The 15320-nt window shown below is 35.8% G+C and overlaps 1 protein-coding gene across 1 annotated transcript; it reads right to left on the reverse strand.

The window, feature by feature from the left end:
- Nucleotides 1–4195: 4195 nt before the first annotated feature.
- LOC130647841 (uncharacterized) lies at nt 4196–10588 on the reverse strand. The gene is made up of 11 exons (XM_057453831.1): nt 10287–10588; nt 10102–10203; nt 9934–10010; nt 9399–9577; nt 9206–9308; nt 5569–5889; nt 5323–5440; nt 5161–5252; nt 4942–5062; nt 4474–4815; nt 4196–4363 (listed from the first exon to the last, which is right to left on the reverse strand). Exons 2-8 carry the CDS (start codon nt 10196–10198, stop codon nt 5215–5217), a joined length of 933 nt encoding a protein of 310 aa, XP_057309814.1. The 5' UTR covers nt 10199–10203; nt 10287–10588; the 3' UTR covers nt 4196–4363; nt 4474–4815; nt 4942–5062; nt 5161–5214.
- Between the last annotated feature and the right edge of the window lie 4732 nt (nt 10589–15320).

The following is a 15320-nucleotide window of genomic DNA, read 5'->3' on the forward strand; positions in this document are numbered from 1 at the left end:
AGTTTATGTCAATGATGGTATTTCCTTCGTACTTCTAAAAAAGTTCATATTCTAATTACAAGCATGATTCAGCCGCCATAGATTTAGTCACCAGTCCCCAATTTCGTCCGGACAAGGTGGTCCTGGATGTTTTGTGTCTTGTGAATGCAATAAAGGGTTTGTTTGGAAAAACTTTATGCAGTTCTCTGTCGTTTATAATGATTGACCAATGTTTCTTGAAAATATTTTTCACAGGAATAAACGCTCTATGATAAGGGATGATAAAGGGCAAAACGTCATTGTTATGGACGCCGCTGCTTATTTCGTCGATTTTGCTCCGTTTCTTTTTGTTATTAATTTTTCTCCCGTTTTCTCCCGTTATTTATTTTCTTTGAGTTTCTTTATGTTATTGTTTAGTACGTCCTCCTGGTTCATATTTAAAACTTGTTTAAAAGTTGAGTTGACCATACGGAACTTATAGCCCCTCAATAGTAAGTTGCTTTTAAGTTGGTCCAACTCTTTTCGAAGTAGTATATTATTTTTTGTTATCATACGATAGCGCAGGGCTTGTGAGTAAACAATACTCTGTTTTGTGTGATATGGATGGTAGCAGTTGTGGTGCAATAAGGTTCGTGTGTCAGTAGGTTTGATGTATAGCTTTGTTTTGAGGTCTCCCGTTTCTGGATCAAGATAGACAGTGGTATCCAGAAAATCTATTTCCTCGATAGAAAATTTATAAGTAAACTTTATTGTTGGGTGTACTGAATTGAGGTACGTAAAGAACTCCTTGAGTTTGTTTTCTCCATGCTCCCATATAAAAAAAATGTAATCTAAGAAGCGGAGGTAAATCGTAAGAAGGCCTGGAAACTTTTTAAATATGTGTGTTTCTTCCAACAAGCCGAGAAAAAGAGATGCATATGTTGGTGCAACCTTCATTCCCATAGCAGTTCCTATTAGTTGTAGAAAAATTTCGTCAAGGAACTGAAAATAGTTGTTTTCCAAAATAAAGGAGAACAGTACGCGTGTAACTTGTTCGTTTGGTGTAAAGTTTGGTAGTTGATACTAAAAAAAATTTTCATGAAGTGTATACACGCGTCCACACCTTCTTTGTGTGGTATGTTGGTATACAGCGACGTAACGTCTGCCGACACTAAAACAGCATTTTTCTTTATTTTTGGTTGGTTATTTATGCGTGTGATAAAGTGTTTCGTATCCTTTATACAGGATTTCAGCTTGGGTAGGAGTGGTTGTAAACAAAGATTTAAAAATTCTGATATATTTTCCGTAGGTGAATTCACAGCTGATACAATTGGTCTACCAGGGTTGCCATCCTTGTGAATGTTAGGTAATATATAAAAAAGTGGCATTCGGATGAGGCTGGTAGGTGTTATGAATTTTGCTGTGTTTTTATCTATTTTGTAATGATAGAGTAAAGTTTCAATAAAGCTGTGTATGTTTGTCGGATCAGCCGAGATCTTTGAATAGTACGTTTTATTGTCAAGGTGCTTGCGTACTTTGTCAACGTAATCATATTTGTTCATGATGACGATTGAGCCACCTTTATCGGCTTTTTTAATTACTATGTCTTTGTTTTTTGAAAGGTTTTTTAGACTTTTGTATTCTTCGGGAGTGCAGTTGTATTTATCTTTCAGGAGGGGGGAATCGTTAATGAACATTTCAATGTCAGCATGGATGGAGTTGATAAATTTTAGGAGTGTTGTGTTTTTAGGTTTAGGTGCCATCCAGTCAGACCGACGGTGAAGACCTGCTTGAGGTCGCGGGTTCTGATAAAAATAATATTTTGTGTACATGCGGTTTCGTAATTTATTGAGCGCTAACGTAAGGTGTTCGCGAGAGTTAACATATGTAGATGTTTGAACATATGTGAGCCCTTTATTTAGAATGGAGTGGTCATGGTTGGTTAAAGTAATATTTGAGAGATTGACAACAAGGTCATTTGTTTGTTTATGTTTTATTTTCTTATAAAATTGTTGTTTAACGTTCGAGTTATAGAGAGGTTCGGGTGATAGAGAGTATAAATGGCCAATTAAGCGTGATTTTTCTCCCTTATAAGAAATGGGGACGAAATCTTTCTTTGTACAGGATAAAATCTCGAACGAACTGAAAAAATAAAAAATATTTTATCTCAACGATTTATTCTTGGGAAGAAAAGACATCCGAAATTCGAGTTTGCTTTCTTGTATGAAACATTAAGACTCTATTTACGTTTACAGAGCCAAAACAATGCAAAAAACTGCTTGCGTGATATAAAGCTCTAGATACATGTTGCGACGTTCGAGTTATAGAGAGGAAATACCCGAACAGACAAATAATAAAAAAAAAATAAGACAAAAATTCAGTGGAACAGAGAGACTTGTCTCATGTTACAAATGTATGGATTAAATTTGTTCGATTCGGGGAATTTTTCGGTTAAAGCCAAAGAATAAAAAAAAATGGATTAAAATGCGCGAAAAAGAGAGCTTTGTATCATATTAGATGTGTATGGATTGCAATTTTTTCAGTTGGAACTTGACACAAAAAAAGAATTCCGGCCAGAATCTAGTATCGAAAAGAAAATATGAGCTTGCGCGTTAAAACACTTTTAATCTAATTTTTTTCCTCAAAAAATTAATTTTTAACAGACACGGTACGGATGGAGCTTGAGTAAAACGATGAGGCTAATTATGTTGGCGTTGCAGAGGCCGACAGGAGAGATAAAAAATAACAAGAATGCTATTGCATCAAGTTTTATTACATAGAGTCCATAGAACACAAAGCCAATTTACGACTATAATTAACTATTCTCCATTGATTAACACGCTACATATATGAATAACTTCATCATTCGGAATTGTAAAATTAAAAAATTTACAAAGATTTTCAAAATCTAGTTTTTTCGCAGAGCAAATTTTACCACCACGTTGATCATTCCGATGAGTGTCAATAAAAATAATTCTTGTCTGATCTATAAACACGGACATGGCGACGCCTTTTACTACGACTACGTAGAATAAGTTATCATTGCATTCGGAACGTTTGGCACTGATGTAAGATAGAAGAGAGTTATCTTGTGTACCAAAAAACACATTCCTTTCCTCCGTCAGCGACAACATGTTTGACGACAATATTTGTAACGCTTCTGCTGTGTAAGAAGCCAGATTTTTTATTAGTACGATAAAGATAGTTACCAATGTCAATTGCACCGCAATATATAGGCAAAAGAATATCTTCGTAATTTGACTTCTTCACAGCAAAACCCAGCAATAAGGATATCACAACACAAGCGTTGCTGCCATTTGCATCACCAAGTGTACTTTGGGAAAGTAATGGAGGAAAAAATATTGTTTCTAGACTTCCCATTTCCACACAACAGAATTCATCTTCTAACAAATTAACAACATATTCCTCTCCTGCAGTTCGCAATACACCTTCATTAAGTAATTCTATTTCATCTCCAGATGACGATGGAGAAGATGCATTATCATCAGAGCTCTCTTCATCACTTTCTATCATTTCAGCTCCCTGCGTTACATAAGTTTTGTCCAGCCATATTCCAAAACAATTAATCCCATTTTCGATGGCTTGCTTATACTGCATAATACCTTTTATCGTCAGCCCTATTTTTCCAAGAGAAATCGATTTCTAGAAAATTAATATGAATAATGTACTACTCACTCAAATAAGACATATTTTGTACATGCATTTTAATTTAGCACGCATGTAGGACTTCAATGCGATTTGATGCTCTATTTTTTATTAAGATCTCAGGACTGAAAGTTCTTCATTGTTTATTAAAAAGAGTGCTGATAAAAACATGCCTATCGAAAAATAAATAAAGAAAAAAAATATAACAAGCAAATATAAATAAATAAATAAATAATCTGACATTCCAAACTAACTTACAACATTTAAAATATTCGTTTTGTCTTTCAATGAGGTGACATCAAGGAGCGAGTCATTTATTTCTAAGAAGAAGTTTTTGAGTATTCTGAATTCTTTACATTTCTGTTTCAGGAGATTGTACTTCTGCAAACAAAACTCTAGGTAGTTTTTCATTTCTTGCTGCAATATTATTCTCTCTTCTACAACTCGACGATATTTTTCGTAGATTTCGACACAAGACCGTCTATCAAGGGCTTTGAAAATAAATGAAATTAAACTTATTTATCAACTCATGGGAGTCTTTACCCGTGCCAGGAATTCTACTCACCAGAAATATTCACACAATCTCCATTTCTTGTAGTCCATGGAAAGCAACCGTTTAAAACACAATCCTTTGTGCAGGTGAATGGAAACAAACGCCGATACTCAAACAATGCTTTTGATAGGGTGTTTATTACAGAAGCAAGTTTTGCTCTAACAACATGTCTACGCTTGCTGGTATCTAATAAATAAATTTTACAAGTATTTTTAACAAATTGAAAATGTATTTGCTTTTATTAGCTATAAAAACATTTTTTGGATGTATGTAAGGAATATTATCTATCTTACTACCTGCAATTTTCTTGAGTGACACCTCCTAGCTGACTTTTTCCATAAAGTTCTTTTCTATTTTTTGTTGTAATACTGGTTTTCATACATTTGACTTCAACGATTCATATGATTTCTTCAGATGCTCAGGAGATAAATCAGAAACTGTCACCAATGATTCAAATTCTACTTTCTTATTTACTTTTTTCGATTTGAATTCATTGTAACTACCAAATACATCTGGGAAATAAAATGCTCGTGCTGATGTGGGAAATTCAATCGTGCAAGCATTCTCTTTTAATTCATTATATAACACCAGCAGTTTCTCCGTGTGTGATAGTTTGTGGTTATAATGAAGTTTTACACCTATAAAAAAATAGCAGAAGCACTTTTTTAGGATATTGTTTGCAAAAAAATACATTTGTTCAATTATGGCACACTATTGGTAAATGAAACAAACTGTAAGAACAGTTTCTAAAAAAACTGTGTAACCTGCAACACTAGTTTGGATGTCAACTTTCCATTGTTCAATTTGTTTTGGATTGTAAGTAATTTTTAGATGTTTTAGAGTATTTTGTAGATTATTCCACATTGTTGCTATTTCTGTTTCATTCTAAAAAATTAAAATAAAAGCAAAATATTAAACATTTTCAATTAAAAATGACAACACAAATGAGACATGCTGAATATATATAACATCAAGATTACCACCTTTAGGTACCGCTTTTTAAGGTCATGAGCCAACGTTGAAATTTTTCTTTTGTTTCACGCCATCATCATTTCTGTGATTGTTTCCTCACGATCTTCAAAAATAACACCTTCTGGTCAAACGTATTGTGTATTAAATAAATTCACTTAAAAAATGCAACCTACGTTCAGGAGTTTGGTATTTTGTTGTGTTTCCACATCTTGACAAAAAACTAAAAACTTGCTCAGTGTCTTCACCAGTTGACCTTCCAGTTCCCTTTATCGATTCTCCACTCCACAGCACCTACAAATATATTAAAGTCTATTTATATTTATTATTACAACTAAGAGAATCTCACGACTTAGACTATTAGTCTGTATAAGGTAATTTTCACCATATTCCCCCTACAAAATTTAAAAAGTTATTTGAACCTGACAGTACAATGCATGCCCTTTAGCGTGCATGACAGATAAAGCTGGAGTCACTGTTGAAGCAATAGCATGTTCATGAGATGTAACAAACTTCCAAAATTTGCACATGACATCAGTGAAACAATACTGCAATGAATTGTAATTCTTTAATAAGTACATTGGATAGCCAAAGAGCTCTCCTTGAAACATATTTAAAACTTTTTGCCCAATCCTGTGTCGACATGTACTGAGAACAATTCCAGTTTCTTCTACAGAGTTCGAATTTCGTTTTGAGATGCTTGCTGCAGACCATATTCCACCACACCTATTATCCACTTCGACCTAGAAATGTTAATTTTTCCATTTTAGGCTACTTGTAAGGTAAGAAAATGTTAACCCTATTGGGACTTGACCTCAAAATCCCAGACAAAATACTAAAAAACAACATTTGCTTTACAACTAAACTATTGGGTTGTGTATATTCAGATGAAAAAGGTTTACAATACAGCAAGCTGCACTGAAGTATCTTGTCTACAGGGACGGTGGATGTAAATAAAATTGGGATTAGGCTCCCAGAAGAAGGTGCTGAATACACTTTCTTGCTTATTACAAGCATGAGTACTGTCCAACTTGGACCTATAACTATTCACTGAGAAAATCATAAAGAGAAAAAACAATCCTTCAATCACAAACAATACGACACAAGACAGATCTAACAACATAAACGGACTGGTTACAGAACAAACACAAATGGAAAAAATGTATATGTCAAAAATATATATTATAAAAAAAGAATTATATAAAACCCTCCTGTGCGCCAGAACTTGTGACTCTGGCTGTAGCTTTCCACATGTGTTACAGGGCCCCAACACTCAGGCTTACACAGGAGGTTGTCATGACAGGACCAGCCTGTACATATTTTGACTAAGGACAGCAGGGTTGTCAAGCCTGAAGACCAAGTTAGTAAACTTGGGCACCTTACTGAACTGGGGTAAAAAGTGGGGTCGTTACACCCAAAGACAAGCTGAAAGCAAACCCCCTTGCTAAGCTTCTTTTAAGTTACCAGAGAAGAGTGAGCTGAACTCTTTACCCTCTGGGTATTGACGGCAAACTGGTTCGAATGAACTAGCTGGGGTAATATAAAACCGCTCGGATTTACATTTTCCTCCCCCATGACCCTGGAAGTACAGGTTTTATAAACGTAATGATAAATGTATAAGAAAGAAAGAAAAAGCGGATCAACAGCGAACGTAACAAAGAATATAATATGAATTGTTGTTGAGAATAGGTGGAGAGCATTTGCAAACCGCTCTATCATTGCAGTGGTACCAAGAATTTGTGGCAGGATCCTTAACATAAGCCCAATAATGACCTGCGGTTAATGTACCGGAGTGATTAATTGTTGCTAACAATGAGTAGTTCTGATTAAACATTGTGTCCGTATCACTGACGAATGGTAGTTGCAGGAGAGAGTCACGTAAAGAAACACATTCAACAACTCTGTTGTCTTTTACCAGATGTTCACCATGTTTTAAAAACCTTTTAAGATGCAGGAATAAGATTTCACTACTCCTGCTGATTTGCGTTTCTCTAGTACTCTCTCTATGTGCAAAGCATTGCGGACAAAACCACTTGTTTCCATCAGTTAGAATTTCCGGTTCTAAAAATTTGCTGACACAAGATTGGATTTTAGATGTCATTGGCAGTGTTAAAATGTCCTGCATTTCGACATTTACCGAGGTGCACAGGCAGGTGTTACAGCTTACGGACATTGAGATTTCAGTTGAGATTTTATCTGCAGCAATCGGGGAAAATCCCTTAAGGGCGTCCAAAACCACAAACAAAATCTCTGCTACATCTTGCTGAGTATTAAATTGGAAGTCCAGTTTCCCATCAGAGTGCATTTGACGTTTAAGGGCCCAGAGAAAATTCGAAGGGTCAACAGGTGACAATGATTGCTTCAGCTTCGCCATGTTAAGCGAAATAGACCTCGCAATAGGTGATAAATGAAACGATTCTGACCCACTCTGGCACCAGAGTGTTGGAATGGTACTTAATACTTGCAAAATGGCGTTGGCGTAACAAGTGTTGCCTTTGTTTAAAAAACCGATGTTTTTTATAGACACTAATTGGTTGAGTGTCATTTTTATTTTGGCTAACCTTTTTAGATGGCCCCTTTCGGCGAGATGAAACACCCTTGGTCTCCACAATGGGCAAAGCCTGCTTGGATTTGGGTAATTGCATTAAGGAGTCAGTTGACCAAACATTGGATTCACGTGCCAGCCAGATACAAAAAGAAGACCTCATACTGATTTTACCGAGATCATTTGCAGTGGAATAAGCAAGTTTGTTGGTGAAACCCATTCTTTTTAAACAGGCAGTGGTGGTTCTTGCACAATATCCTCTTGCTCCTACTTCCACTGCGAAGAAATCAACTTGCCAGCCATTAACCATAATCACATTCATTAAACAGGAATATTTGGCAACTTTTGTGGAGTGCCAAGCATTCATGTTTTCCTCACATGGGCAAGTGAGTTCTACAATAATAACGCGCTTAAGGTCATTTGAATATAACACAAGGTCCGGTTTAAGCTCAGAAATGGCAATATGGCTAGGAAACACATAGTTCGAGTGTGTGTCAGCAACAATCTTCCAATCTTTGGTAAGGTGCAGTATACCTGACACTTTAGATTTTGTATGTGCCTTTGACCCGGCTCTCAGAAAGGTTATTTTTTGACAATTTTTAGGAGGTTCAGAAGGAAGCTCAAAAATGAACTTTTTCAAAGTTTCTACCAAATGGGTAAGTACAGAATCGTGTCTAAAGGTATATCTACCCTGGGAAAGAGCAGTTTTACAAGCACCAAGAATGTGAGCAGAAGTGCAAATTTCTTTGTGACATAGGAAACATGATGGTTCTGTATTTATTTTCCACCTCCTTAGGTTACTTGGTGATGGCAGAACATCGTAAGTGGATTGCAGGCAGAAAGATAAGAGGTTAGGAGGAGTTGCTAGGATGTTCTTCCATGAAAGATCAAACTTTACGTAGTTCTCCCATCTTGTCCATTGGCCCTGCACCTGAAGTTGCAGTGCCTTAGATAGATAGCTTTCCTCGTCAATCTCAGCCGATGTTTTTGCGATTAACTTTCTGTACTTGTGAGTGGTTTTTGGTGGTATTACTTCCATTTTACAAATGCCAAGACCGGTTCGTCCACGCTGTACAGGACCCCTTATGGTCTTGTACTTTAATTCACCCTCAGCTATGTTAACTGCATCGCTCACCTTCCAAGAACCTGCCTTTAAAGATGGATCGAGTGTTGACAGAATCGGATCTTTGGAGTGACGCAAAAGTAGGTGGCCGCTAATCTTTGCGGATTTTAAAATAGAAGTGAGGCTCTTAATGGGCAGAGGGCAAGGAGAGGAGTCAGCATATAGGGAAATGTTTGTGATGGAACGGTGTAAGTTCAGCCATTTTCGTATGAACACTGAAACCTTTTGCTCTAGGCGCCCAGCAACAGACATCGAGACCTCGTATATTAACAGTGGCCACTGAATTCGCGGGATCAAAAGATGTTGCAAGATCCAAAGTTTTTGCGCTCCAGTGTATAAGGACTTATTAATGACACCAAAATAAAATTAAACATTGCGAAACGTGCCTTACCTTTTTCATACATCTTTCAGAACCATATAATTGTTGGAAATATTCATCAACTTCACTATTTGTCTTGAAAAATGTTCCCTTGTAATACGTTGGCCGCTTTCGTCTAAATATATTTACATAAAAGTTTTAAAGACATTTCCAATGGAGTTTTTATTAAACGACAAGTGTCAATATAGCATTTTAAGCAACGTACCTTCCTGAGGATTTGAATCGATATAATTTAAAGTTTCCATCAATATGGCAGCTATGCTGGGAAGCTTCACATGATGGACATTCAAATGGATTTTGCATCTGGCAAGAACTGTGTTCAAACATCCAGTAATTCCACTCTTTGAAAGACTGAGAAAATGAATTGTGATGTATCTTACCATTCTAAATAATTAAGCATAAAAATGAGTTTTTTATTTAAATTTTATAGCTTTATCTGTTGTTTTTTGTATTTTTTTGCGATTGAGTAACCAATTCTGAACGAAAGTTTTGTCATGCTAATCTTTATGTGCAACCTGTTTTTTTAAAAAACAACAACAAGATGATTAAAAAAACAAATCAGTAGATAGCAGTGCAACTGTTTCAGAAAATTATATTGATATTGTACTGGATACCCAGCAGGAGTAGCTAACTTCCACCGTCATAGGTGTGTTGGTAAGATTGAGGATAATTTTTACAAGTTAAAAAGGATTTGATGGAGATATATATATCAAGGTCATTATATAGAAAGATCAACTTACTCTACCATTTTTGTTAGATATATCCGACAATGACAAAAGAAATGATTTTTCTGAGCTTCCAGGCATTCTTTTTCGCCCTAGAATTGTGAATAAGTGTATTCATCAAATATTGAAATCAGAAGCATGTTTCTGAGACAAAAATAAACTTATAGCTTTATATATATTTACCTTTTAATGTAAGAACAACACATGTATCTTCTAAAGGTTGTTTCAACAAGTCTGTTCCACCACAACGTTCACATTTTGGGTAATACAACATTGGCATTCTCACTATAATTAGAAATATAAAATTATGCATAGATGCATAAACAACCTCATAAAAATTTTCAACCTATAAAAAATGAATTAGCTACCAGCAGAAACAATTTTGTAAAATTCGTTCACTACATCTAAGGGTGTCAATGGCTCAAGATATCTTTCAAGATAACATGAACGGTCATGCAATGGGTTAACTAAATGTATTATAGTGTCACAATTATAACAAAGGTTCTTCTGAGTACATCATTGCACTTCACAACAGCTTTCTTTTCATCACACACATCACAAGTATCACAAATTGCTTCTTCACTTATTAATGTGTCCCAAATTATATTTCTATTGCTTATCCATTGTTCATGGCTAACTACAATTCTTTCGTGCCATCCTTTATTGTATTTTTTCTTCCTTGTTTTCACAAAAGAAGATAGTAGCTGTACAGACGGCTTTATAACTTCATCATAATCTAAATGAAAAAATACAACATCAGCAACAATATTGAGGAGTAATAAATAATACATACAAAATATATTTACAAGTTTACACTTACTACAACCAGAGGATAATGTCTGATTTGGTAATTCATCTACTAAAGATACATTCTCAGTCTCACATTGTATTGACAAAGTACCTACAAATTCATTGTCTGATTTTAGTTAAAGGTTTAGAACAAGATATATACTAGTAGGTTTGCACCCTAGTGATATTTTCGTAGACAAAAAAATCAATAGGTATGTATAGCTAGCTTGCTAATATTGTGATGCATCGTTTATCTATAGCTTTAAGGTAGGTTCTCTCTAAAAATCTCTCTAGCTAGCTAGCTATATATTGTACTCCTAGTTTCAGGGTGTCAGTCTAAAGAGGCTTTAATGTGGCTTTTGGGTAGCTTAAAAGCGACTATAGGTACTACACTAATATCAGAAATCAAAAGGTTTTAAGCTAGTTATATCACCTGATTTCTCCGAGTATGTACATACTGACTCTTCCTCTTCTTGTTGTGTTTTTCCTTCACCTTTAGCAGAGCCCAATGTTCTTTTCTTATTATAACGTCTTTTTGGTATTACTCTAGGTTTGTAAACCCTGCTACCAGCGCTGGACCTACCATATTCCACAAATTTTGACTTTGGTTTGGGTTTTGGTTTAAGTAATTTTGCAAGAGCATTAATAGAATCTGAAGCCATAGACAAGAGAATTCATTTAAAGTTTACTGCTCGGTTCAACAACTACGCTACCATTATTGTTATTTTGTTGTGTCGTCACTTTACGCGGCTTCAAAGTTAAATGATAATCATTGTACTTTTATGAAATACGATTTAATGATTATCATTATATTTTTTGAGTGACCGTGTTGAATGTCTGTATGGTCAATGCCTATATTCAATGCCTATATCCTTTGCAAGGAATACAACAAACAGAATGGTAAAACTTGCACATAGAGAATTTGACAGACGCAAACGGACACCGAAGCGAAAATGCACAGGGAAAGATACAATTTATGAGTGTAAGAAGTGCAATGTATCGCTTTGCTTTATAGAATTCTTTTTGGATAATTCATAGTTATAAGAATCATGTTGATTTTAATAATGAGGTGACAAAACAGCAAGCTGTAATGATAATACTTGTTTAAAGACAGGTGGTTATGCCTATGTAGAGGTTATACCCTCTAAAGATTTCGAAATAATCCAAAATCTTCCTTGTTGCAAGGATTGGGCAAATTATACGATGACCAGTTTGACTAACATTAAAGTAACACAGTACACAGGCACAAAGAAGAACCTTCGAATACAACAGAAAACAAAACAATGATAAAACAGCTACAGTTTAGAGACAATAGGGGCATTAGGGGGGGGGCATTTTTTAATTCGAATTTTTTAAAAAAAATATGATAATTTTTTTTCCAATTATTGCCTACATAATTTTCCAATTATTACCTACATAATCTTTGAAGCTGACTACTAAAAGAGAATAGGAGTAACTAGATCGGGCTGACCAAGAAACCGCCCTTTAGAAAGGTAGACTTGGAACCCAGCGGCGGCAACACAGAAAACCATTACATATCATCTCGAACTTAAACAAGTAATTCACTTCAGCACCCAGTCAACATTTATGCTTCGAAATCTGCCACGCTCCATTCTTTGGAAGGAGTTATCAATCGTCTTGAGATTACGATTGAAGACCCATCTTAACCAGAGAAGAAAACACTCTTCACTCACCAAAAACAAAACGCCTTCACGATCTACGGTCTTTCCCACCGTCAGTGGTCTTTCTCACAGTCACTAGTCTTTCCCAGTGTCAACCAGTCTTTCCTGGCAGTCAACTGGATCTGTGTAAGAGACTAGTCTTTCAAGACAGAGATCTTAATGAAGAAAGGAGGCTTCTCTCCAAAGAATCAGAAGCCAGTGGAGAAAATAATTTACAAAGAGGTGGCAAGTCACCGCAATGATGATCTCAACCTGTTAGGTCTTTGGAAATAAGCTGGAGGTTGTACTCCTCTAGAGAAAATGCCTCTAAAAGCACAATTCTCCCTTTTTACAAGGAATTAATTAAAAATATATATAAAAAAATAAAAAGGACAACACATTTGAAAAGATGAACAGAACTTTAACCAAGGGCAGGTAGGTTTCGACCCATATTTCTGAACCTAAGTACCCTGGATGTCTAGCTGGTTCACCTCGAAAAGGTCCGCGGACGGTCATCAGCAGAAACTAGACATCCCTATCTTCCTAAAGTAAACTTTGACCATTTTCTGTAGAACTGTGCTATTCTTTGTTTTTAACTCAGGTAATAAGTGGAGTCGTTACTCTCCAAAGACAAGATCATGTGTGATCAAAACCCATCTGCTAATACTTTTTTTTAACTGGGGTAATAAGTGGAGTCGTCACTCTCCAAAGACAAGACCTAGTATGATCAAACCCCCTTGCTAACTTAATTTTTATTTGATTTTGTTTTATTTTTGACTGGGGTAATAAGTGGAGTCGTCACTCTCCAAAGACAAGACTGAGTGTAGTCAAACCCCCTTGCTGACTCATTCCGGTTAAAATATTCTTATCTCAGCTCTTCTAAAACGAAAACATATGACTCGTGACTGTTTATAAGGCGGTCATCACAAAAAATTACTGCTCTATCGTTGCAATGTATCCACCTGTGTACCATTTGGTCGAAGGCTATGGTTGTGTAGTGACCATTATTTAAGTTGCCGCAATGGTTGATAATAGCCCTTAATTGAAAATTTTTACGAAATTTCACTTCTCCATCTACGGTTAAAGGTATGGAAAGGGTACCAGGGTAAGCAGTAATACGAGAGGCAATTTTTGACACAAGGCCGTTGGCACTGGCAAAACGTTTTAGCTGTAAAATGAGATGGGAACCGCACGACACTACCTCTTTTTTAACTAGAGCAGTTTGATGAGCGTTGCAAACATGACAGAAGTAGGCATTGGTGTCTGACAACTCCTCGCTTTCGAAGAAATTATCTAAGGAAGATTGTAACCTAGGGTGCAGAGAAAGTTGGATGCATGGTGCTATAACTTCTGAGGAGCTGGTAATATGACATGAATTGCAAGTGGTTGATGTCTTGATACCAATACTAAAAAGACTTCCAAGAAATGGAAATTCTAATGACAGACCAGGTAGGAGATATTCAAGAACCTCGGGGGCGTCGTGCTGAGCAAAGATATTAAATGCACTTCCCTTCGCAGCCAAGATATAATGTTTCATAGCACGCAAAAAATGGGAGGGATCAACTGGACTTCTAGAAACAGCTAAAATTTGAAGAACACCTACAAATGCTTCGCCTAACTTTGAGGTTGTTTTGCTGACAAAAATGGCTTCTTTAACTTTTGGAAGGTTATAAAAACATTGTAAGATGGAGTTTGCATAACATGTGTTTCCCAAGTTTTTTAGACCGCTATTCCTAAAATCAGGGTTAGATGGCAATACAACTGTTGTTTTGGAAGGCCTTGTAGCAGGTTTTTCGGGTTTTTTGATTTTACAAGATTTTGTGTGACTTGCAGAAGATTTCTCAAGGGTTTTTGATTTTTTACATTCCATATTTGTAACAGAAGAAACTTCAGGAATGATTGGGGCCTTTTCAGGCTCAACCCAAGTGGTAGAATTACGAGACATCCAGATGTAAAAAGAAGCACTCATGGAGGTGATTCTGAACAGAGTCTGTTACCACGGTCATCCAACAACATAGAGACACGTAATTATGTGCCTAAATCAACTTCTAAACGACACTTGACACCTAAACTGTTTTTCAAACCAACTAAAATTCATATTACCATAGCAACAATATGCACTTACATTGTGCCTCAAAATATCAAACAAATTTATACTGTAAAACGGCCTGTTGACACAAATCTTCAGCAAAACGTAACGCATGGGCACCTTTAGCCGTGTCCAACTCTGAAATTAGCCGTACTAAAATCCTAAATTGTGTTTTACTTATAAAAGAGACCTGAGTACGAAGTTTTAACCGGTCTCTTAAATTGATTATAACCCATATCGCTATGGCAACAAATAATACTCACATTGCGCTTTTTTGAAAAACACAAACAACAGTCGACAACGGCCCATTTAAATGGCCCTTCAACTATATATGGCTACACATGTCTTATAATCGAGCTCTTTTCACTCGAGTAGTTGTCGTAGCAAGACATACATACGCAAGATATAAATACGCATCATGAATCAAAACGATCCTTTGAATTTTTAGAGCTGCAAAAGTGTGGAATAATCTTCCAGACCAAGTGACCTGTGATGGAAGTCTGCTTTCGTTTAAGACTTCCATCTCTAATGTATTTGGCAAATTCTAATGGAGATCACTTTTTAACTTTTTAATTTTTGTTTTTCATTCTTTTTCTTTTCAATTTTCACAGATTATAAATGTTACTATGTTTGATTGAGCTGAGGCAGTCTAAGGTTTATCATTTTTTGTTTGTTTTTTGTTCTAGTGGCCCCCAGTGGAAACAATCCACTAACTATAGGTTTTTGTGATTTTCTGGGCTAGCCACTTTAAATATTTATTATTATTATTATTATTAATTTGTTTCCGTTGCACGACAATAAGAACGGTAAGTTGAAAAAAGAAAATTGTTTTTACTAACTGATGAGAATACCTAAACCAAGGT

Source organism: Hydractinia symbiolongicarpus, chromosome 1 (assembly GCF_029227915.1).
Source record: "Hydractinia symbiolongicarpus strain clone_291-10 chromosome 1, HSymV2.1, whole genome shotgun sequence".
Taxonomy (NCBI): Eukaryota; Metazoa; Cnidaria; class Hydrozoa; order Anthoathecata; family Hydractiniidae; genus Hydractinia; species Hydractinia symbiolongicarpus.

Excerpts from the sequence above, each read along its gene's own strand:
- LOC130647841 (XM_057453831.1), bottom strand. The coding sequence starts at position 10,198 with ATGCCAATGTTGTATTACCCAAAATGTGAACGTTGTGGTGGAACAGAC. Across the intron at positions 9,309-9,398 it reads CGATTCAAATCCTCAGGAAG|ACGAAAGCGGCCAACGTATT; the intron begins GTACGTTGCTTA and ends AAATATATTTAG. Across the intron at positions 5,253-5,322 it reads AAAATACCAAACTCCTGAAC|ATCGTGAGGAAACAATCACA; the intron begins GTAGGTTGCATT and ends TTATTTTTGAAG.